Source organism: Bombina bombina, chromosome 7, assembly GCF_027579735.1.
Source record: "Bombina bombina isolate aBomBom1 chromosome 7, aBomBom1.pri, whole genome shotgun sequence".
In the NCBI taxonomy this organism is placed as follows: Eukaryota; Metazoa; Chordata; class Amphibia; order Anura; family Bombinatoridae; genus Bombina; species Bombina bombina.
Window position 1 is genome coordinate 579,133,916 of NC_069505.1, and position 23,536 is coordinate 579,157,451.

Sequence of the window (23,536 nt, forward strand, 5' to 3'; positions counted from 1 at the left end):
TTTTAAACCAAAAATTATATTTTGCAGTGAGATCCAGAGAAGGATAGAGGAACATAAAAGTACAGTTTCTAGACATTTCTATAGTCTTCAATAAATTAAGATATCAGCTGAATGTGTAAATATTTTTGATTACATTAACACCTTATTTGCTGCAATTGTTTTTAGTGCGCAACAGACTGAGATACAAACAAGGGTGACACAGACCTTTTGCAATTTCCCTAGACACATACAAAACATGGAAATGGATTATTTTCTCAAACCGGAGCAGGTACACATTATATGACCCTGCAAAATTCACGGTCCTTGGTACTCGCAGACAGCTGCATAGCTTTCAGTGAATCGGGCAGTTAACCCCAGACAAGCCTTACAAAAGGTGTGCGCCACCCTTGTATCTCAGTCTGTTTGATTGAAGGCATGCTGTAAATTTGGGGATGCAGGGAGATCTTGAGCCTAGAAATATTTCGCCAAATGCTGTGACTAAGTCTTCTGTTTTGCTTTTAATCTAGCTGTGTGCTTGCAAGACAGTGCCAGACTTTCCATGTGTTTTATATATATATATATATATATATGTATGTATGTATGTGTGTGTGTATATGTGTATATATATATATATATATATATATATGTGTATATATATATATATATATATATATATATATATATATATATATATATATATAAAATGTGTAATAATATATGTTGTGCATAACCACAAAACCTCTGAGATTTATCAATTACTTTTTTAATACATTTTTTCTTATTTTTCCTTCATCAGATGTATCTGTGAGCAATGATATTCCTGGAAAACATCAGAGTGCAGTTACCTATACCAAGAAATATAGCCCAGAAAACCCCAGCATATCACAAAGCTTTCAGAATTATTCCAAAAATAATCTCACTTACAATGAATACAGTTTTCAAAACTATAACCAAACCCTTTACTCAAGAAAGGAAACATTTGATTGTTCTAAAAACCTCAATATTACTGGAAATGAAACACAACTTGATAATCATCAGATCATTCATCCAATAAATAAACAGTTATGTCCTGACCTTGGGAAATGGTTTACCCAGAAATCAGACCTTCTTAAACATAAAATAATTAATGCAGAAGAAAAGACATTTTCATGTTCAGAATGTGGGAAATGTTTTGCCCACAGATCACGCCTTTTTAGGCATAAAATAATTCATACAGGAGGAAAACCTTTTTCATGTTTGGAATGTGGGAAATGTTTTACCCAAAAATCACACCTTAACACGCATCAGAAAATTCATACAGGAGAGAGAATATTTTCATGCTCTGACTGTGGGAAATGGTTTACCCAAAAATCAGACCTTCTTAAACATAAAAGAATTCATACGGGCGAAAAGCCATTTTTATGTACGGAATGTGGGAAATGTTTTACCCAAAAATCTCACCTTAACATACATCTAAAAATTCATACAGGAGAGAAAATATTTTTATGTTCTGAATGTGGTAAATGGTTTACCCAGAAATCAGACTTCTATAAGCATAAAAGAATTCACACAGGAGAAAAACCATTTTCATGTTCCGATTGTGGGAAATGTTTTGCTCAGCAGTCAGGTCTTCTGAAGCATAAAAGATCTATTCACAAGACAGACTATTTACCTGTTCTGAATGTGGGAAATAGTTTACCTGGTACAGAGTCCTTCATAGATATAAGATGACTCATACAAGAGGAAAACCACTGCTTTGTTTTGAATTTGGAAAATGGTTTATACAGAAGTAAAATCGTACTACATACCAGAGAATTCCTATAGTAAAATAAAAGGAACATATGTTTTACCCAGGAAGCAAACCTTCCCTGTAAGCAAATTCATAAAGAGAAACCTTTTAATGCTTTAAATTTGGGAAATGTGCAATACGGTTTCATCATTGGAGGAAACATCAAAAAACTTAGGAGTGAAAAATTAATTTCTGTAATATGTGTTATATTATTTTGTTGTTACAAGCTCAGATGAACATTTCAGTGTCACAGGTAGGCTCTAGTGCCTGCATGCTAGGAGAGGTTATCAAGTATAAGTTGATAATTTAGGACTTGGCAATATTACTTTGTTGTTGCCATCTCTAGAAAATAAAGATTTGTTAAACAGTCTACTTCAGGAAATTGTATTGTTTAAAAAGATAATCTCCTTTACTACCCATTCCCCAGTTTTGCTATAACCAAACACAGTTATAGGTAATATATTTTTTACCTCTGTGATTACCTTGTATATAACCCTCTGCAGACTGCCCCCTTATTTCAGTTCTTTTGATAGACTTGCATTTTAGCCAATTAGTTCTCTCTCTTAAGTAAGTCCATGAGCGTGGGCACAACTATATGGCACACATGAGCTAACACCATCTAGCTGTGAAAAACTGTCAATTGCATTCAGATAAGAGGCGGCCCTCAAGGGCTTAGAAATTAACATATGAGTCTACATAGCTTTAGCTTTCAACAAAGAATACAAAGAGAACAAAGCAAATTAGATGATAAAAGTATACTGAAAAGTTGTTTATAATTACATGCCCCATCTGAATCATGAAAGTTTCATTTTGACTAGACTGTTCTTTTAATGTCATGGTGTAGTAATATCATCTAAAACTACAATAGACACGGGTGGGGGATAAGGAATATAAAATTTCATTATTTGCTGATGACGTCATCCTTGCAGTCACAAAACCTTTACTTTCGCTCCTGATGGTATATTCCATAATAAATATATTTGGACAGTTGTCTGGATATAAAATTAATGAAGGCAAGTGTGAGGCCCTTAGCACATATCTCCAAAAGCCAACAAAGAAATTATTAGAAATTAACTTTACATTTAAATGGGCCAAATCATCTCTCAAATATCTAGGAATCAACCTCACAAAAGATGTGCACTTACTTTATAGGGAAAATTATGTCCCCATGTTCACACACATTAGAGAGCTATTAGTGAAATGGACTAAATTTAACATCTCCCTGTATGGAAGAGTAATATCTGTCAAAATGACAATATTGCCCAAACTCCTATACCTATTCAGAACACTCCCAATTTCAATACCGTTGTCAGAATTATATGTAATGCAGAAGGCAATTTTAAAATTCATTTGGGGAGGGAAAAGGGCTAGAATAAACACAATATGATGAGACATGGGGAGAGGGAGGCATCGGATTACCTAACCTAATATCATATTATTATGCAGCTAGATTGGCCCAGACCACACAATGGTTTAAATTAGGACTTACACCACAATGGGTCCAATTAGAAAAAGACATGCTTAATGTAAGAAGATTGGATACATATCTTTGGGCAAACACAACAAAACAGAACCCGCGGGTCACATCAAACAGTTCATTGCGATCACACACACACGCTTTTATTTGGGACACAGCGAACTGAGGAAGTATCATTTACTCAACGAGAGGTCCAGACTGACCTCCGCCTCTGCCCTCTTGAATCTTTAGTTGACATACATACTCAAAGGAAATGGGAGAATAAAGGCCCTACTAGCCGAATAGCAGATGTTTATGTTAATAGGGACCGTACTAGTCCTCATCAATATGCAGAGCTTAGGCACACCCCGGGCAAAATGAGTGTTTCCACTACTTAACAACTTAAATCCAGAGTTCGAGAGATAATGGGATTAGATAAGCCTCCCAAACTATACTATATTAGAATCACTATTGTTTATCGAAGGAGGTTAGGAAGGGGACTGATAGCATTGCTCCTATTCCAGCTATTAATGGTGGCTCAAATAGGGACAAGAGTGTAATATTGACTAAAGGGGAACAGTATTTGGGCAGGACATGGACAATAGATACTGGGTTAATCAAACATTAATAGAGGTCTATCCGTTTTCTCCAAATGCCATGTTGAAAGGAAAACACATATATTAAAGTACTCTCTAAATGGTAACATATATCCCCACAAGATTTGCAATACACAGGACAGCAGGCCCCACTTTGTGCTACAGGGGTTGTGGGGAGGAAGGGACATACTTACACCATGTGGTGGGCATTGTGGAAAGGTTACAGAGATTTGGAATCAGACTTCAAGGTATCTAAGCCTAATTCTAGAAAATAATATCACACTTACCCCTGAGGAGGCTTTGCTTAATTTTCCTCCAGATAATAAAGTGAAAAGACATCACAAGCTAATAGCCTTGAATCTGCACGGTTGTGAGAGTAAGCATAGCTAGATTTTGGAAGGTGGATCCACCCTCATTTGAATATATTAAAAGGAGAATAGATTATCACTTTACAATGAGTAGCACCTCGGCAGAGCTCCTTAATACCAGGGATAAGTTTATACAACAGTGGGAACCATATATTATGTACACTGAAAAAAGAAAATAGAGCTAGAATCCTAGCAAACCAACAAGATCAGTAGGAAACAATCCGGTTAGAGTGCCTCAATGAGTGAGATAATTGAGTCTTCAGGAGCAAGATGAACGGGTAGAGATGAGGGGGGGAAGAGATAGGGATTTGATCATGATTGAGTCAGGCTAGATGGAAAGCGGAATTAACACACCATTATATGTTGGAATGTTACTGAACGGTCGATAAACCAAAATTACTCTTGTCTTGTGTGGAAAACTCACATATTCAATCACTTGAAGGCTGCAATGTTATTGTATTTGTATTTTTTGTTTTTATGTTTCTAACTGTTATTTAAGATGTTGTATGTAATAACATTCAAAAGTCAATAAAAAATATTTTCAACTAAAACTACAATAGACATATTTTATGTATATTTTTTAAATATATCAGGAACAGTTTAAGTTAGAGTTGAACAGTGTTTGTTTAGTGTCAGCAGGAAAATGGCATAGTTGAGGTCAATGCCATTCACAGTCAATACCTGGTCTGGGTAAAATTCATTTTCAATATCTTATTGATGCATAACTTTGAATACTAGCCTAATGAGACAGTCTGTGCAAGAGCAAAAAACAGCTTAATTAGTCTATTTGGCCCCTAAACATAGCATTGTTTGCAGTAGAGAAAGACATGAATGAATACATGCTAACACAAACACTCTTATTTTAAAATAAATAATGTAGTTTGAGTTACAAGAGCCGAATTGAGAATTGGAAGTGATTGTTCGGTATATGAACACATATCATTTGCGTATATGATGGACTGAGAGTCGACTTTTCTATGTTACTTTATTATAAAAAAGAAAAATTTCCCTATGGGTGTCTATTTTTGGAATGTTATTATAAAGGACTTACCAAGCATAAAGATAGCTTAGGGTATTGAGTGACTGCTCTAATAATGTTCACGTTAAACAACTGCCTTGTGCGGTTTGAAGAGTTGTGTACAGTCACTAATACAAAAATATACAAAACTTACAAAGGGACTTGCAAGCCATTTATAAGTGTCTGGAGTGCAGCGGTCCCGCCAACCCCCACCCCAGCCCCCCACCCGGCATACGCCAGCTACCACCCAGCCACGCCCACTCATGCCCACCTTCTCTGCTTTCTTATCTTCACGGCCTTGATTGATCCTTCATAACGGTCAGGTATAATATAGGATGGTATAAATAGGTTATTACCCTCATCATATCTTTATACTCTTAAAGCAGGGGTATCAAGCTCATTGTATCCTGGGACCACTGGCCAAGTGTTCTTCTCCCAAGGGGGCCTCTTGAACAGAGTGAGTGCTCCGGAACTGGATATACTAGAAACTGGAAGTGAGATTTACCCAAGTAGTAGTGCATGGTAGGAATTGTAGTCCTGAAACACCTTGTAAGAACAGGACACTTTTATTGGATTGCTTCAGAATAACATATCAGCCAAGTCTAAAACAAATTACCATTTTGTTTGCTGCAACTGTTTTTTAATAGTCAAACTCCATTTACCACTTGCCTGATTTGGAGGAGCAAATCCAGGCTAGAATTTACAGACAAGATTAGCCACCATCATTATGTTAGTATAAAGTGCATTGTTTTGCAAATTATGGGACACATATGTATTTACTTATATCTTTGTGTCTTGGAAGCTCCTGTAGCAGCCTGGTATTATGATTTGCCTTTCCTTTCTCTGTGGTGTTCTTGGCTCAATGTCTTTACAGTGATATAATAGGCACAGTGTGTGTTAGATAACCTCCTGACTGGGCAATCATTTCCCCTGATTTTTGCTATGTGTATATAGGGTTGACAGCTGTACACTAAAAAAAATACTGGAGAACTTGTTGGTGATTGGACACAGGTGGGATCTCAACCCCCCCCCCCAAAAAAAAAGCCTCCATTTTTGAAGAGAATAGATAGGACTACGCCTCCCAGGGTACATTTTAGAAACACAGTCATAAGGGGCAGGGCTTTCTGACGATACTACATTTGTGCTGCTGGCGGTACAACTGGTGGTACTTGTTAGGACAGCATTTGTTATGACTTCATTTTTGATAGTCCTAAAGAAAAAGTGAATTACTGTAAAATGGATTTGATGATTTGTACGGGACAAATTGAATTTGCCCATACTAAATATGGTAGAAAGAACATTACGCCCAAGTCCCAACGTTCAATAGTATCTTAGAACATAGTGACGCCTAGTGTTGTTTTACAAACAAAGCCAGGTCAGATGTTCCTAATGTATACGTCATCTCACTCGTCATTTTTAAATCGCCATCTTTATTATGGGTAAACATTTTGTGTGTGTCTCTCGATGCGGTCTCTCTCGATGTTAGGGTAAAGAATTAAACTAGTAATGACCTATCACTTGTAAAGACAAGCACAGAGCGATAGCTGATATACATATAGCGGTACGGTGTTCTGTTGAAAACTCCAAGTCATCGAAAACTCCAATGTACGAAACAAGGGCAAGAGCGGATCACTATTAATGTGCTACTGGCTGTATAATACATCAGCCTGTGTGAGCAATAACATCACATGGCTCCTTATACTGTAGAGAGGGAGTCACTTGATGTGCAGCTATGTGTAATACACAGGAGTTTGTGTATAGTGTGTGCTGGTGAATATACACAGGGATAACGTGTGTGTATTGTCAGAAATATGCAGTGTACTGAACCCTGTGTGTGGGTGAAGAGTATCCATATACATTACACAACACACAGGAGAAAGGGTAGGATGCTCCAGCTTGACGGACCGTGTCGGTCTTCTGCGCTATCACATGACAGGCAACAGCCAGTGAGGGTGCATGTAGGGAACACGTCCCTGTTGAGACATGAGCAATTGATAGCAGACACAAGGATTCCCGGCACTCCAATGTAGTTAAAAATGATCCTTTATTAGCAAGAATATAAAAACACAAAAGCGAGCGCTAGCCCTATAAAAACAAATCGGTCAAGAGGGGAACCAAGACCCCCTAGTACCACAGACGCGTTTCATGCCGCTAGGGGACTTGTTCACTGATAGGGAACAGGGGGATGGTAGACCTTAGTATATAGGTGTAAGGAACCAATCATAACGTGTTCACATAATTGATATAACCCCATATGTCCCTTAAAAATGTGTGAAAAACAAGTATTACTGCTTAAAGAGAAAAATCAGCATTATGTATCAAATATAGAGATAATATTTCCAACAAGGTGAAAACAAAGGTATATACATATTTAGAATAAATCTTCTATTGTGTACACTTTTGAATATGTTTCAGTACTAGTAATCTCTAAATAATGAATAATATTCTGCCTACTTATTAACTCTTAATGAACAGATTGACATCCATTCTGGAGTTTAAACCTAAAGATAGTTTTTAAGTGGAAGATCCAAAAGACTTCTCTTTCATCCAATTTGGCTTCTCTGTTACTCCCTCTAGGGTAACTAGGTATAAAGTCTATTCCCTGCACTCTAAGAAGAGAACTATCTGAGTTGGGATGATATCTAAAATATTCATAAACTGGAACGTTATATTACATTTATCAGCCTGGTGTTAGCACGGAAGGTCGCCACATTCTTTCTGTCTACTACTCTGTATATGATACAGATTGATATCCCTGTGTGGGTTACTAATAAGATATAAAACTGACGGATTTACGTGTGCGCTGTAAATTGTGCTAACTGAGGTTTGACATCTTGAAAGATTTGATACACTACTGTACTTGAACTCTCAGGGGACTATTAATATATATACTTTTATATTAGAACGTTAAGAAACTTTAATCAGCCTGGTGTTAGCACTGAAGATTGCCATGTTTTTTTCTGCACACTAGGCTGTAGATGACACAGATTGACATCCTTGTGTGGGCTACTAACAAAACACGTTTGACAGATTGACATGTGCACTTTAAATTGACTGAAAATTGACAGTTTGAATGATTTGATCAATCACTACACTTTGACTTTTGCTTTATACTGTCCTATTTCTTTGGACTTTGAGTGACTTCTTTTTGGTTAAATTTTTGGGACTTTCTTTTTCAAAATTATGGATATGGATCAAGAACAACTGAGTGCCTTGTGTTTGAGGATCTAACTAAGACTCTGGATACTTTAACTGATACATTACAAACCTGGCTAGAAGATGCTGAACATAATTTGGACAGCCTATGTACACAAATGGATAACTTGAGGAAAAAAAGATATTAGATTAGAGATGGATATAAAAACGTTCCTTATCTATCAACAGAAGGAGCACATACCCAGAGGCTTAAGAATCAAGAAATGTCCACCCTTTCATGTGACATGTTTAGAATTTATTGACAAGTAGAATGCAGCACTAACTAAATGTTCCCAAAGACGTATGGGTATTCTAGTTGTATACAAAAGAAAACAAAAGATTAGCTTTAATGAGACAAATGCAGGATATCCAAGAGAAACTTAAATCATTACAAACAAAACCAGATTTGGTCTCTATGACAACCAGTTTAAACTAAAAATGCAACATTTTCAAAAAGAGCTATGGGAATTTAAAGTAAAAAAAACAAATGGGGACAAAATGGATTATGATTCCAAATTTTTTTATCTTTGGTCACACAGAGTCCTAAACTCCAAAAATTATAAGGATAGGAAATCCAGATTTAGAAAACTTAAACAAGATAAGAAAGTATCATTTAGTGACTTTGAAACTTCAGATAGTGATTCAGCTTCAGAAATACATAACACTAACTCACACACCAACCAACTATCAGTATTGCATACACCTACTGTTTATACCCAAGAACAGTCAAAAAAACGGGTTAGGCTTACCACTTCCCATTTTAAAAACGAAAAGAACACGTAGAGGGGGCAAAAACAGGCACCGCAGTATACACAGGAAAAAACAACAGATATCCACAGAGAATAAGAAAGAAAAAGGCCCACAAAAATCTACAAAAAATGTGATTAATTTATCAAATCATGTATTGAGTAAAGATGAAATGAACGTGCTTTCGAGAGGAGAGGACTTAGTTTCTCTCCATTTTGTCATTTCAATTTATTTCAAACCATACTAGATTTAAATAAATTTATAAGATCTCTTACCCTAAAACATTGCTGATTCTGTAGAAACAAATCTAGATCTTGAAGGACAGAACCCTATTTGACATTTGAAGAAAACTGTTGCATAAGAGATATGGAGGATCTCTATGCCACTAATACTAATACAACCAGACATGGTCCCTCTGCATCCGACATTGACCTCTCAAAATTAAGGAATAGGAGCAAATTCTATCCTGTAAAAGCTACATGCAACACTTTAGATATCTTTCAACAAAAAATTGAAACCCAATTAATGAAGTTGGATCTACAACGAAAGGAAAGCTCCATTATGTCAGATAACAAAACCAAGAATGACTTTAGAAAAACCTTTCCCTAGCAGACAATAAGACATTAAAGAATTTGTCATCCAATAATGATATAGTAATACGCGATTCTGATAAAGGAGGTAATTTAGTACTTTTCAATCATTGTGATTACATATCAGAGGCTTTACGCCAACTATCTGATAAAAATACCTACTTGGTTTTGCCCGCTAATCCCACTAATTAATACAAACATATTCTTCAGGAAATAGTGAGATATAGCTTAGATAATGGGATTATTGCATCTAACATTTCTGATTATCTTGTACCCAATTGGCCCAATGTAGCCATCTTTCACTATTTCCCTAAGATTCACAAGGATCCATTGAATCGTCCTGGCCCTGCCCCATTGTGGCTGGCATTGGTTCTCTCAATGATCCTCTTTCAGAGTTGATTGACACTTTCCAGCTACATACAGGCCACCACTTCCTTCATACAACAACTTAAAAAAATACCATGGAGTTCAAACTATACACTTTTGTCTCTGGATTTATCCTCACTTTATACGTCTATTCCTCACGAAAAAAGTATTACAAGCCATAGATTTTTTTCTATGACACAGGTCTAACTATGATGATGTCACCGTTGTCTTTCTGTTAATAGCCACTGAATATTTACTGACCCACAATTTATTTTTATTTGAAGGGAAGTTCTATCTCCAAAGGTGTTGAACAGCTATGGGCACCAAATTTGCGTCCCCCTATGCCAACCTTTTTTTTAGGTTGGTGGGAGCTCTTCCACATCTTTGGAGATATGAATCCCTTCTGTCAAAATATTATTTATTACGGGCGCTACATTGATGATTTGGTTTTTATCTTGGACGGCAATGATGAATCCATTAAAAAGTTCCATTCCTATACACAAAAGAATAATATGAATCTTCAATTTACAATTGAATACAATAGAGAGAAACTACATTTTTGGGATGTAACTTTTAAACCACACAATTGTCTTATTGAAGTTGAATTGTGTCGCAAACCAACAACAGGTAATACCATCTTGAATTACCATTCCTGTCATCCACCTCACCTTTTAAAATCTATTCCCAAAAGTCAACTCATCAGAGATAAATGTAATTGTTCAAATCCTGTAGTTTATTAACAAAATGCAACCAACACCATACAGAGATTACAACGCGGTTACCCCCAAAAAATACTAACACAAACTAAAAATGAGTTTGATCAAGCTCCTAGAACAGAGCTTCTCAAATACAAAAAAACAACACAAAAAGACACAAATATAAAATATGAAACATCCCCTACTTTAATAAGATTATACAGTAAAGAATTAAACAAAATTTGCAATTTAATTAAGCAACATCTCCCTATACTATAGAATGATGCAAAATTAAGTGAGATTGTCAAAGGAGGCTGTAGATTTGTTTCAAGAAAAGTGAAGACCCTTAAAAATATATTATCTCCTTCAATTTTACCTAGGGTTCAATCCAGTACATGGTTGCAAAAAAGAAAGGGATGCTTTCAATGTTGTGCTTCGAGATGCAAAACATGTTTGTAACACAGCAAAATCAATTTAAGTCCAAGGTGTTAAACAAAGAGTTTCATATTCGCTATTTTATTAATTGTAACACCACTCATGTGGTCGTGTATCTATTAACTTGCTTGGGCTATAATATCCAGTATACAGGTCGCACAAAAAGATCTCTCAAAGACAGGTTCTTAGTACAGATCAGGTCCATTAAAGATCCAGAGTCTAAAACACCTATAGCCAAACATTTTAGATATCATCACAACTCATAATTCTCTTCTTAGAGTGCAGGAAATAGACTTTATACCTAGGTACCCTAGAGGGAGTAACAGAGAAGACAAAACTGGATGAAAGAGAGGTCTTTTGGATCTTCCAACTAAAAACTAGGATACGTTTAGGTTTAAACTCCAGAATGGATGTCAATCTGTTCATTAAGAGTTAATAAGTAGGTAGCATATTATTCATTATTTAGAGATTACTAGTACTGAAACATATTCAATAGAAGATGTATTCTATATATGTATATACCTTTGTTTTCACCTTGTTGGAAATAGTATCTCTATATTTGATACTTAAAGGGATAGTATAGTCAAAATTGAACTTTCATGATTCAGATAGAGCAGGCAATTTTAAGCAACTTAAGCAACAGCAATGTTTCTTTTTCCTCTTGGTATCTTTATTTTAAGAAGCTGGAATGTAAGCTTAGAAGCCGGCCCATTTTTGGTTCAGGACCTGGGTAGCCCTTGCTGATTGATATCTAAATGTAGCCATTTAATCAGCAAGGGCTACCCAGGTGCTGAACCAAAAATGGGCCGGCTCGTAGCTTACTTTCCAGCTTTTTAAAATAAAGATACCAAGAGAATTAAGAAAAATTGATAATAGGCGTAAATTAGAAAGTTGCTTAAAATTGCATGCTCTATCTGAATCGTGAAAGTTTAATTTTGACTAGACTATCCCTTTAATGCTGATTTTTCTCTTTAAAGGGACAGTTGTTGTTTAAAAAGATAGATAATCCCTTTATTACCTATTCCCCAGTTTTGCATAACCAACAGTTATAATACTACACGTTTTATCTCTGTAATTATCTTGTATCTAAGCCTCTGCAAACTGCCCCCTAATTTCAGTTCTTTTGACAGACTTTTATTTTAGCCAATCAGTGCTGACTCCTAGGAGCTTCACATGCGTGAGCTCAATGTTATCTATATGAAACATATGAACTAACGCCCTCTAGTGGTGAAAAACTGTCAAAATGCTTTCAGACTAGAGGCAGCCTTCAAGGTCTAAGAAATTAGCATATGAGCCTCCTAGGTTTAGCTTTCAACTAAGAGTACCAAGAGAACAAAGCAAAATTGGTTATAAAAGTAAATTGGAAAGCTGTTTAAAATTGCATGCCCTATTTGGATCATGAAAGTTTTTTTTTGGACTTGACTGTCCCTTTAAGTAGTAACACTTGGTTTTCACACATTTTTACTGGACATATGGGGTTAAATCAATTATGTGAAGACTTGTTATGATTGGTTCCTTACTATCAGTGAACAAGTGCCCTAGCGGCATGAAACACGTCTGATTTACTAGGGGATTTTGTTTTCCCCTCTTGTCCGAATTGTTTTTATAGGGCTACTGCTCGCTTTTGTGTTTTTATATTCTTGCTAATAAAGGATCTTTTACCTACATTGGAGTGCCGGGAATCCTTGTGTCTGCTATCTATATACATTATACTTCTATCTAACTATATATGATTATATATCTATCCATCTACATTATCCATCTCTATGATTGTGTATCTACTTGTCTATCTCTTTACAGTATATATATATCTACAATACCTCTATGTACTATGGCTGTGTTTATTATATCTACCTATATATATCTCTATATACAGTAGATATCTGCAGTATTTGTATATTCACTCTATGCATTTATCGCTTTGTTCTGTCTACAGTATATCTATCTATGGGCCAGATTACAAGTGGAGCACTAAATATCACTTTCTTGAAATCGATATTTACGCTCCACTGAGTAATAGCAGCGCTACTACTAGAGTAGTGGTAACAATTATGTTTTAGAATTTTTCTATTCACACAGACCGGTCTGAATCCCACTTGTAGTTTTAAATGTTTCTTATATAAATTCCTCTCACCTAATGATTCATTATTTTATTATTGCTTCTTTTGTTTTTATTATCTTCTTGATGTAAAATGTTATAGGTAGTGTCACAAATATCTCAGGATTCAGCTGCTAAGGAGTTAATTTTGTGTAGCTTGAACTCCAAAACAGTTATTTGTTGTCAAGAAAAATTGTGTTTGTATTTTCTTTGAAGTGCCAGAAGCCCCCTAAATAGCCCACCAAATGTTAGTGTGTATGCATTGAATCATAAAGTCACTGAAGCTCTTAGTCACAGAGATACACAGGATAAAGTTTATGGCTTAAGCTGTCAATAGAATGCCTGATGCAAAACAGGCCCTTCATTACAAAAACTGACCAAGTCACTGACAGGACATTGGTATATTATGTACATATGTGGGTTAAAACTGTTATAACCTTAAAGGAAGGTAAATATGACAACCTATGGCATATTTGATATCAAACCGATTCTCCCAATAAAACTAAAAGGTTCTAGATATGTAAATATATAAATTTCTTACCTAGCAGAAATTATCCTGGATTGTATAATTTCAGGCAAGAAATTAGTCTACTGAAGGTCATAAAGACAGGGGGGTTTCTTAGCCCGCCCAGGAGGGTGTGGTTAAGCAACCTGATCTCTGAAAAGAAGGTTTAAGAATCTTATTTCTTAACAATAAGATTGTCATTCTTACAAGGGGAGCTGCTGTACAGAAGTAAGGAGCCATCTTTTTCCTGCCATCCCCGGGCACAGAGCTTGAAGCTAGGAAAGTATTCAATTCTGTTTTTCTCCTTTTTATTTTAAAACACTGCGTGTGTAATTTTATTTGCAACAACTTTTTATTAATAATGCATTGTGCATAATATTTTTGGCATAATAAATAATTCCTTTATTAAGTTTGGCCTTTGTCTAATAATTGAATAACGTTACTGAAAGAGACTGGAATACTAGAACTGTATAATTTAGGTTATTTTCTGCTAAATTGTATTTCTAGAGTTAATGTGTAAAGTCCTAAGATTTTTCCTTTAATACATTTTAAGTTGTGGCAGTATTTGAGCTATAGGATTGATAGTTTGTTGTGGGTGGCATTAAAAGGGAGTGTTGGGCATTTCTCTTACGTCTAGTATAGATTAAGGGAGTGCGGTTAACTCCTGCACCCACTAAACTGAATCACAAGCTTGCATGATAACCCTTTCTGTGCCAAATAAGTGATTGGCGCAGGGTTGGATAACCCTGGTTCGTCACAGGTAGCATTGTTGTCAAATATATAACAGTGTGCCTGACTTTCCTAATGAACTTTGATATGGACATTGTTTTCCATACCACCGTTATTTCAGATAATTTACTGTTTGAATGGACCAATGAACAATCATTATAAAGCAACAAATAGGAATCAAGTGTTGGATTTAAAAAGGCATCCGTCTCCAAGTGAAAAACATCCTTGATAAAGCCTATTGGGTGAAACGTACATTGGATGCTTACAGACTGATGTAACTAGGAGGGTGGGACTAATGTAACTGCTTGTAAAGTTTCTTGTATGCCTTAAGCACTACAGTGACCTCTTGTCCATTTTTAACAATAAATGTTATTTACAGTATATATTTCAACTGATTCCTGTTGTTAAGGCTACATTTGAGCTATAACTCTTGAGAGCTAAGCTATAAGCTCAGAAGAATGTGTGTATGGATCTTTGAAATATAACAGTGTCTGATATGATTGCATACTTCACTGTTATATATAATTTTTTCCTTGGAGGTTAAAGCAGAAGTAAAATACCAGAGGGTGGATTATTCACATAGGTGACTATATACGGTTAGTGCACTGATTACACATTATTTTTTCTTAACCAATCTATTCCAACCTGTTTGCTGTTCTAATGAAGTAAGGGACATTTTGACCCATCCTGGATCTAAAGATCCTGAACAGGTTTTTAAGGGTTTCCTCTTTCAAAATTGAAACAATTCTGCTTCTGGTACTTCAAGGTCAATTCATGTCTACAGTAGATCTGAATTATACGTACCTACCCATCCCAATACATTGGGATCATCATCAGTTTCTACGGTTTGCCTTTCTAGACAAGCACTATCATTTCACAGCTTGACAAAGCAAAACATTTTTTATTTTTATTAAAAATAAATAACTTAAATATCACCTTAACCTAAGTATGCAGATCCTTAATTTAAGTACTTATTTGAAGCACCTTTGGCAGCGATTACAGCTTCAAGTCTTTTTAGGTGTGATGTGACAAGCTTTGCACACCTGGATTTAGGGATTTTCTGCGATTTTTGTCTTCAGATCCACTCAAGCTTTGTCAGGTTGGATGGGGACCATCTATGGACAGCCATTGTCAGGTCTCTCCATAGATATTCGATTGGGTTGAAGTCTGGGCTCTGGCTGGGCCATTTACAGAGTTGTCCCTAAGCCACTCTTGCATTGTCTTGGCTGTGTGCTTAGGATCACTGTCCTGTTAGATGGTGAATCTTGGGATTGGCGTTTGGTAGGCTTGGAGGTCTAGACATATTATTTACTTAAAATAGTTATTCAACTTATTTAGAGATGAAAATGTGTTAATGTTGGGAGTTCCTTTAGCAGAGATCCTCTCACTGTTAAAGGGACAGTAAAGTCATATTTAAATTTTTATGATTCAGACAGAACATTTTAAACAGGTCTTTAATTTTCATCTGTTATCTACTTTATTCATTCTCTTGGTATCCTTTGTTGAAAAACATACTTAAGTAGGCTCAGAGGCAGCAATGCACTACTGTAAGATAGCAGAGCTAATTGGTGGCTGTACATATGTCTCTTGTTATTGGATCACCCAATGAGTGCAGCTAGCTCACAGCAGTGCATTGCTGCTAGTTCATCAAAGGATACCAAAAGAGTAAAGCAAACTCATTCATAGAAGTAAATTAGAAAGTTGTTAAAAAATATGTGCTCTATCTGAATTATGAAAGAAAAAATGTGAGTTTTGTGTCCCTTAAAGTGAAAGTAAATCCTAGCGTTTTACAAATGCTATGATTTACTTTTGAAACAAATAAAGGGCACTTTCATTCATGAAGTATAAGATACTTCATGTAGAAAGCTCCTTTATTTGATTCAATCGATAGCTATTTTTAGCTGCTAAAGCAGCCCACAGCTAAAAAAAAATTTGGCTTAGAGGTGACATTTTCAATAGCCGTGCGGTAAATCTGGCTTGGCGCCCATGGGAGCCGGATTTACCGCACTGCTATTGGCTAAGAGGTGAAAACGTCACCTCTTAGGCAAAATTTTTTTTAGCTGTGGGCTGCTGTAGCAGCTAAAAATGGCGATCGATTGAATAAAATAAAGGAGCTTTCTACATGAAGTATCTTTTATGAAAGTGCCCTTTATTTGTTTCAATAGTAAATCCTAGCGTTTGTAAAACGCTAGGATTTACTTTCACTTTAAAGGCTATATTGGTTAACTTGGGATATATTTTTCTAAGTATGTTTCACCCTCTTTCTGCTGCAGCTGGTATATTGTCAAAACAAAAACTACATTGCACCCACTCCATTTCCACATAAGGGTCTGATTTAGAACTGTGTGTAACTGACTCATAAGATTTTACTGATTGGACCAACCCAGTCAAGTTTATTCTGAAAAATTATAGACTTCATGAGTGTCAATAGCGAGTATACAAATAAATATTCACAATTGCAATATAAGCAGATATAAAGAAAGTAAATACAGGTAGCCCTCAGTTTACGTTGGGGTTAGGTTCCAGAAGGAATGGTTGTAAATTGAAACCGTTGTAAATTGAAACCCAGTTTATAATGTAAGTCAATGGGAAGTGAGGGAGATAGGTTCCAGGCCCCTCTCAAAATTGTCATAAGTAACACCTAATATATTATTTTTAAAGCTTTGAAATGAAGACTTTAAATGCTAAACAGCATTATAAACCTAATAAAATAATCACATAACACAGAATATATAATTAAACCAAGTTAAATGAACAAAAATATTTGCTAAACAGCATTATAAACCTAATAAAATAATCACACAACACAGACTTCTTTTGCATTTTTCAGCAAACAGTTCTTTTGTTGCATTCCAATCTGGACTGATTTATAGACAGGAAGATCTTGTTCCTTTAAAATTTGCTCGATAGCTCAGGTCTGGTTAAACTGATTAATTTCAGCTTGCTTGGCTTTGCTGCAACACAAGCGGACAGCTCCACCTACTGGCTATTTTAATAAATGCACTGCTTCTCAATGCTTTTCAATAGCAGTCACATGACTGGAAAAAAAGGTTGCTGTTCTGAAACGGTGTAAATTGAACCGTTGTAAAACGAGGGTCACCTGTATACTTAGTACTAAGATAATGTCCAAAAATAATAGTCCAGAAAGAATAAAGCATTCTCCCTATTGGGACACAATATTTGTTTATTTAATTTATACCACTCCTTTACGGATATATATATATATATATATATATATATTTACCACGTTATCTATATTTTTCTCTATGCATTATATTTTTACCTTACACCATTTGGGAGAAATGTATTCTTTCTCGACTCTTTATGTTCTATTTTTTTTCTGACTATTCTTTTAAGACATTATCTAGTAGTAAGTATATTTACTTTCTTTATATGCACATATATTACAATTGTGAATATTTATTTGTATACTTTTTTTAATACTTGTTACATTAAATATACGTGATTAATCTTTATTTCATGATTTTAGATCTTCTGTTTTTGTAGGACAACACTTTAGCTATAGCTTGCTTTTTAATACAGATATGAATTTCAAATATTTCCTACCCTAGCCCCACTTAAAAAGTACATTTTTCTGAAAGCTAACGGTTTGAATTGTTCTCCAACAATTCAAACCGTTAGCTCACAGAACAATTTACTTTTGAAGTGAGCAGCAAGTTATAGCGTATCTTCGTTACAAGTGAGCAATAAAACTCCATCTAAAATATCACTAACATTCCAGATCTGTTTTTAAAAAGAGGAGAAATTACCATCACTTTAATATGAAGTGTTAAAATTTTGATTAATATTTATATTTGAACCAATCAGAACTTAAAGGGATACTAAACCCATTTTTCTTTCATGATTCTGATACAGCATGTCATTTTAAGCAACTTTCTAATTTACTCCTATTATCAATTTTTTTCCATTCTCTTGCTATCTTTATTTGAAAAGCAAGAATGTAAACTTAGGAGCCGGATAATTTTTGGTTTAGCACCTGGGTTGTGCTTGCTGATTGGTGGCTAAATGTTCTTATTTAATCAGCAAGTGTTATCCAGAGTTCTGAACCAAAAATGGGCCGGCTCCTTAACTTAGATTCCTGCCTTTTCAAATAAATATAGCAAGAGAATGAAGAAAAATTGATAATAGCAGTAAATTAGAAAGTTGCTCAAAATTGTATGCTTTATCTGAATCATGAAACAATACATTTGGTTTTAGTATCCCTTTAGGCTAGAAAAGCGCTTCCATTTAAATAATAAAAAAATAATTATTGGGATCTTTGGGGTTAAAGTTCTACATTTATAGACAAATTATACAGAAGTGATGTACAATGAAATGAGGATGCTATAACAAAGCAGGGAGAAAAGTGAGAACTGGCTGGAAAAAAAATAATATTATTTAACATTAAAATACAGTGGTAAGAACAGTTTTGAAATTACTTGGCAGTAGTCCCAATACATAAGGAAGCATGTACAAGAATAAGGCTGCATAAATAATGACAAATATAGCTCTTATCTCATCAAAAGTAATGATTGGAGGATACTGTTAAATCACTCTGATTATTTAAAGGGACAGTTCACTCAAAATAAATCTCCCATTTAATTTGTTCCCAATGATCCATTTTACCTGCTGGAGTGTATTAAATTGTTTACAAGTAGCTCCTTTATCCCTATGTTGGCTTTTGAAATAGCTGATTTAGCTTGTGGTTTCCCAACCTATACTAAAAGTTTTGATACTGGAGTCTCCGCTATCAAATAGCCTAAGTAAACACAGCCAACAGCGGAAATTAAACTCACAGTGAGGTGCAGGATAGTTAAGTAATAAAATAATAATTTTCCATTGAGCTTTAGTTTTACAGACAAATATAAGATAAGGAAGCAAGTGTGTGTACACAAAGTGATAACATGAGATCTGATATTACCTGAAGCTCAACCCATTGTAATAGGCGGTGGTTTACAAGCACAAAACCAGCTACTTCATATACACAAATAAACCTGAAAATGCAATTTCTCATACATTTTATACTCTGGTATAACAAGTCATTGAAAATACATTAATATATAAAAAAAACAAATCAGTGTACTGTCCTTTTAATTACTTCTAGCTGTTTCTGTTACATTTTTGAACTAAACTAATCTCCTCTATGTGTTCTGTTGTGTGCAACCAAATGAGACCTTTGAGAAAAGCCTTTTCCACATTTTTGGCAAACATATGGTTTCTCTCCAGTATGAGTTCTGTTGTGTGCAACCAAATTAGAGCTGTGAGAAAAGCCTTTCCCACATTCCTGGCAGATGTAGGGCTTCTCTTCTGTATGGGTTCTGTAATGTTCATGCAGATTTGAGCTTTGAGTGAAGCCTTTGCCACATTTCTGGCATTTAAATGGTTTCTCTCCCGTATGGATTCTATCATGCGCAACCAAACTAGAGCTGTGAGAGAAGCCTTTTCCGCATTTCTGGCATTTAAACGGCCTCTCACCTGTATGGATTCTTTCATGAGTAACTAAATTAGAGCTTCGAGAAAAGCATTTCCCACATTTCTGACAAACATAAGGCATTTCTTGTGTAAACATTTTACGGGGTTTCACAAGATGTGGATTGTGGGAGAAAGGTAGTTTCTTTAATGAATCTGATTCTTGGCAACATTTATCAAGTTCTGTTCTATTAATGCACATCACACTGTTTTCTACTTCTTTCACATTAACAGTCCATGAAGTAGATGGTGCATCATTAAAATCTTTGACAACGTTTCTGCTCTTCTGTTCCTCAGTCTTCTCTGATGGATATATTGCTGTGTTGTATTCTGTTTTAAATGAATGCACTGAAAAATAAAAAAAACAGTTCTATCAAGGCTTGATTATCAAAGCAATATTTCTAATTGTATAACATATGAAAGCAATTTTGCGTAATTTTATATTAAAGTCTCTTTAACTGCCCCTTTAACAGGTAACCTAAGGATGTGTGGATCTCAACCTATACACTGTATTGCTTTTGACATTGTCTGAGTTTTATAAACTATTTTTTCTCATTGCTGTACCTTTTATTACACATCATCTTAAAGGGATATAAAACTGGGGGGAGGAAGTTTACTGCAATCAAAATAAAAGTTTCAATAAATAATTTTTACTAATTATTATTTATTGGATAAATTATTTACGGATACCATTTTTTTGCTGTTTTCCTGTAATTTACTAATAAAACTGATGCTTTTCCAAGTGGGACTCATTATCTGAATCCGATTGCGGTGGTCTACCTGGGTAGGAGTATGGCGTGCGCTCACAATTATAAGCGTGCAGAGTCGGTGCCGCTGATGTCATAGTTTATGTCACCTTCACAGCTACAGCATCTTCTCAGGATTAGAAGAGCTCTATCTGTACAAGCGAGCAGGACGGAACGGCAGCATCTATTGGTAAGTATTGCGTGTGTGTATACTGAATCGCCTGTAGGTTAATGAGCTTTTAGCATGTGAAAGGTAAATAGGTTCACACAGCGTTAGAGATCGCGCTGCAAGAACCCACATAGCTGCACAGAGCCTTTTAACAATGTGCATGCTGAAATTCATTACAAAGTCCTGGTCAAATCATCTTTAGTGAGACCAGTGAGCATCCGAAAAATGTACGGACATTAATACGCAGGCAGTTGGGAGAGTGCACTCCAGATATGAATATGCAAAAGTTAAGAAGCTGATTGGCTGCATAGATTTCTTGTGAAACAGCCCTTTTTCGTGGGCAGTCGTTTGTGACATCACATTGAAAATAAAATTGCTTATTTTACAACACTCAGAAACTTTGTTTTTCAAAAATATTAAGTTACTTTTATTGCTGTTATTGTTATAAATCGTAATAACTGTTTTGTTTATATGAAATTTTGTATAATTTTATAATTATTTAAACTATAAAATCACAGGTTTGTGCTAATAAATCACATCCACTTACCTGGGCTGATATTGTCACTATTTTTCCGTTCTGGAGCTTCCAGTTGATTCACGAGACAAAGATCTTCTGTCCGATTCACAACGTCACCTGTAAAAATTATTTAATGGAACATTTTTCATTGGATTTGTTTTACGTGCAATATTTAAGTATGTCATCTATGATTACATTTGAGCAAAAGCTTGTATGTGTATATATATATATATATATATATATATATATATATAATGCCAGGATGAGCACTCTCACTTCCAAACTCAGCTGCCAGGGTGCTAGTGGGTAGTAGATAATGGTAGCAAAAACTTGCACCCACTGGTCTTTTCAAACACCAAACATTTATTGTGACGTTTCGGAGACAAAGTATCCCCTTCCTCAGACGTCTGAGGAAGGGGATACTTTGTCTCCGAAACGTCACAATAAATGTTTGGTGTTTGAAAGACCAGGAGTGCAAGTTTTTGCTACCATTATATATATATATATATATATATATATATATATAAATTTTTTATTTTAATAAACATTTCCGGATTCTCAACCCCTTTACCAAACCGTATAGAGCTCTTTGCATACGTTTTGTAATTGGGCTTAGCGGTTCTGTACTGTACATGCACGTTATTCCCTTATGATGTAAGCACTAGTGTGAAATCTATGACAAGCCCAATATAAGCCTGTTCACAGCTAGCGCTGTCAGAAAAGGATGGCCAGCGAAGTATCGCTCCTTATATCGGGAGCTCAGGTTGACAACTGATTGTAAAAGTTCACTTCATGACTCTGATGAGTGACAATCAAATGTATGACAAACGTATACAGATGTACAGTATATGGATTGTGTTTTATTTATTCATATAATAAACTTTAGTGATATATAATGGGGCAATCAGACGTGGACTCCTTGCTCAGTGTGCTTAGAGGAATATGGCTACACTTCATTGAAAAGGCCCAATGAAGACCGAAACGATTGTCTGTAGTTGCTGTGTGCCTTGTTTAGAGACAAATTGCCTGGTATTTCAACGCTGGACTGACTGTTATAGGCGGGATCAGACTGATATACTACAGGAAAGTTCTACTCTGTGAAAAGCATTACTGGGCTAAAAGAAGCTGCACCCAGGTGGTAAATTGCCATAAAATAAGCTAACAAGTTATTGAGTTGGTTGTTCATTCTTTAGAGTGCGCTTCTCTCTATGTGTATTTTTTTTATATATATATTTATAAATACACACACACACAATATATATATACCTGTATATATACACACACAACAAAAACTTGTTCCGCACAGGGGTGAGAATAATTGCATATGTTTATATTTGTTTCCTGGGCTTTAGCCCATTCTAGCCCCCTAAGGGATGCCACCGGGCATACATACTTGTACAATCACCTGTGCTGATACTGTCACAGATTTCCTGCTCCGGAGCTTCCAGCTGACCGCTTACACACACATCTTCTGTGATCTCAATTTTTAATATATCATCTTTATTTTCAGCTGTGAAAATAGCAACAAAAAGTTATTTTACACCTTGAAAATAGAAAAAAACAGAGGCGCCACCATGGCCCGTACCCACCAAAACAAAGAGAAATGTAGTCAGATGGCAATATATATACTCACAAACATATAGCACCCAGATGGTGCTATTGGGGCAGGCTGGAACTTCACAGTAGTCCAGCTCACTGATAGTCCTCTCTATAGATCCGATAGAAGTTCCTTGGAGGGCCTAGGTAATATGCCTAGAAAAGAGAAAGGCAAACCAACATGGCCTAGTATTGTTTGAGCCCAGGGAGGATATGACCAAATGAGTATACTCACAGGAAGCAAAGCACCTCCAGGTGCAATACCAGCAAGCTGGAACCACAAGTCGCCCAGTAGACAAACAGGTGATCCTTGACTTCCAGCAGAGATGATATTGGTAAAAAGTTGTATGGTAAACACCACAACTAATTATTGGGTCAAAATACCACACAGGCAAGTGTATATATAAAATAAAAATCTTTAATAACACAGCAACCCGTTTCTCAGCCTCCTATGGAAACAGCCCATAGGAGGCTGAGAAACGCGTTGCTGTGTT

At 35.6% G+C, this 23,536-nt stretch overlaps 2 protein-coding genes across 2 annotated transcripts in view; one reads left to right on the forward strand and one right to left on the reverse strand.

Moving 5' to 3' along the window:
- LOC128667120 (gastrula zinc finger protein XlCGF17.1) overlaps window positions 1-2,119 on the forward strand; it is a 6,975-nt gene extending 4,856 nt beyond the window's left edge. The window contains exon 3 of the mRNA XM_053722032.1: window positions 776-2,119. Within this exon, the coding sequence (XP_053578007.1) occupies window positions 776-1,689 (914 nt within the window). The 3' untranslated portion in view covers window positions 1,690-2,119. The remainder of the gene's footprint in view (window positions 1-775) is intronic.
- Window positions 2,120-19,546: 17,427 nt separating this feature from the next.
- LOC128667115 (oocyte zinc finger protein XlCOF8.4) overlaps window positions 19,547-23,536 on the reverse strand; it is a 28,378-nt gene continuing 24,388 nt past the window's right edge. The window contains exons 7-9 of the mRNA XM_053722025.1: window positions 22,840-22,956; window positions 21,477-21,563; window positions 19,547-20,362 (exon numbers count right to left, since the gene is read on the reverse strand). Coding sequence (XP_053578000.1) covers window positions 19,677-20,362; window positions 21,477-21,563; window positions 22,840-22,956 — 890 coding nt within the window. The 3' untranslated portion in view covers window positions 19,547-19,676. The remainder of the gene's footprint in view (window positions 20,363-21,476; window positions 21,564-22,839; window positions 22,957-23,536) is intronic.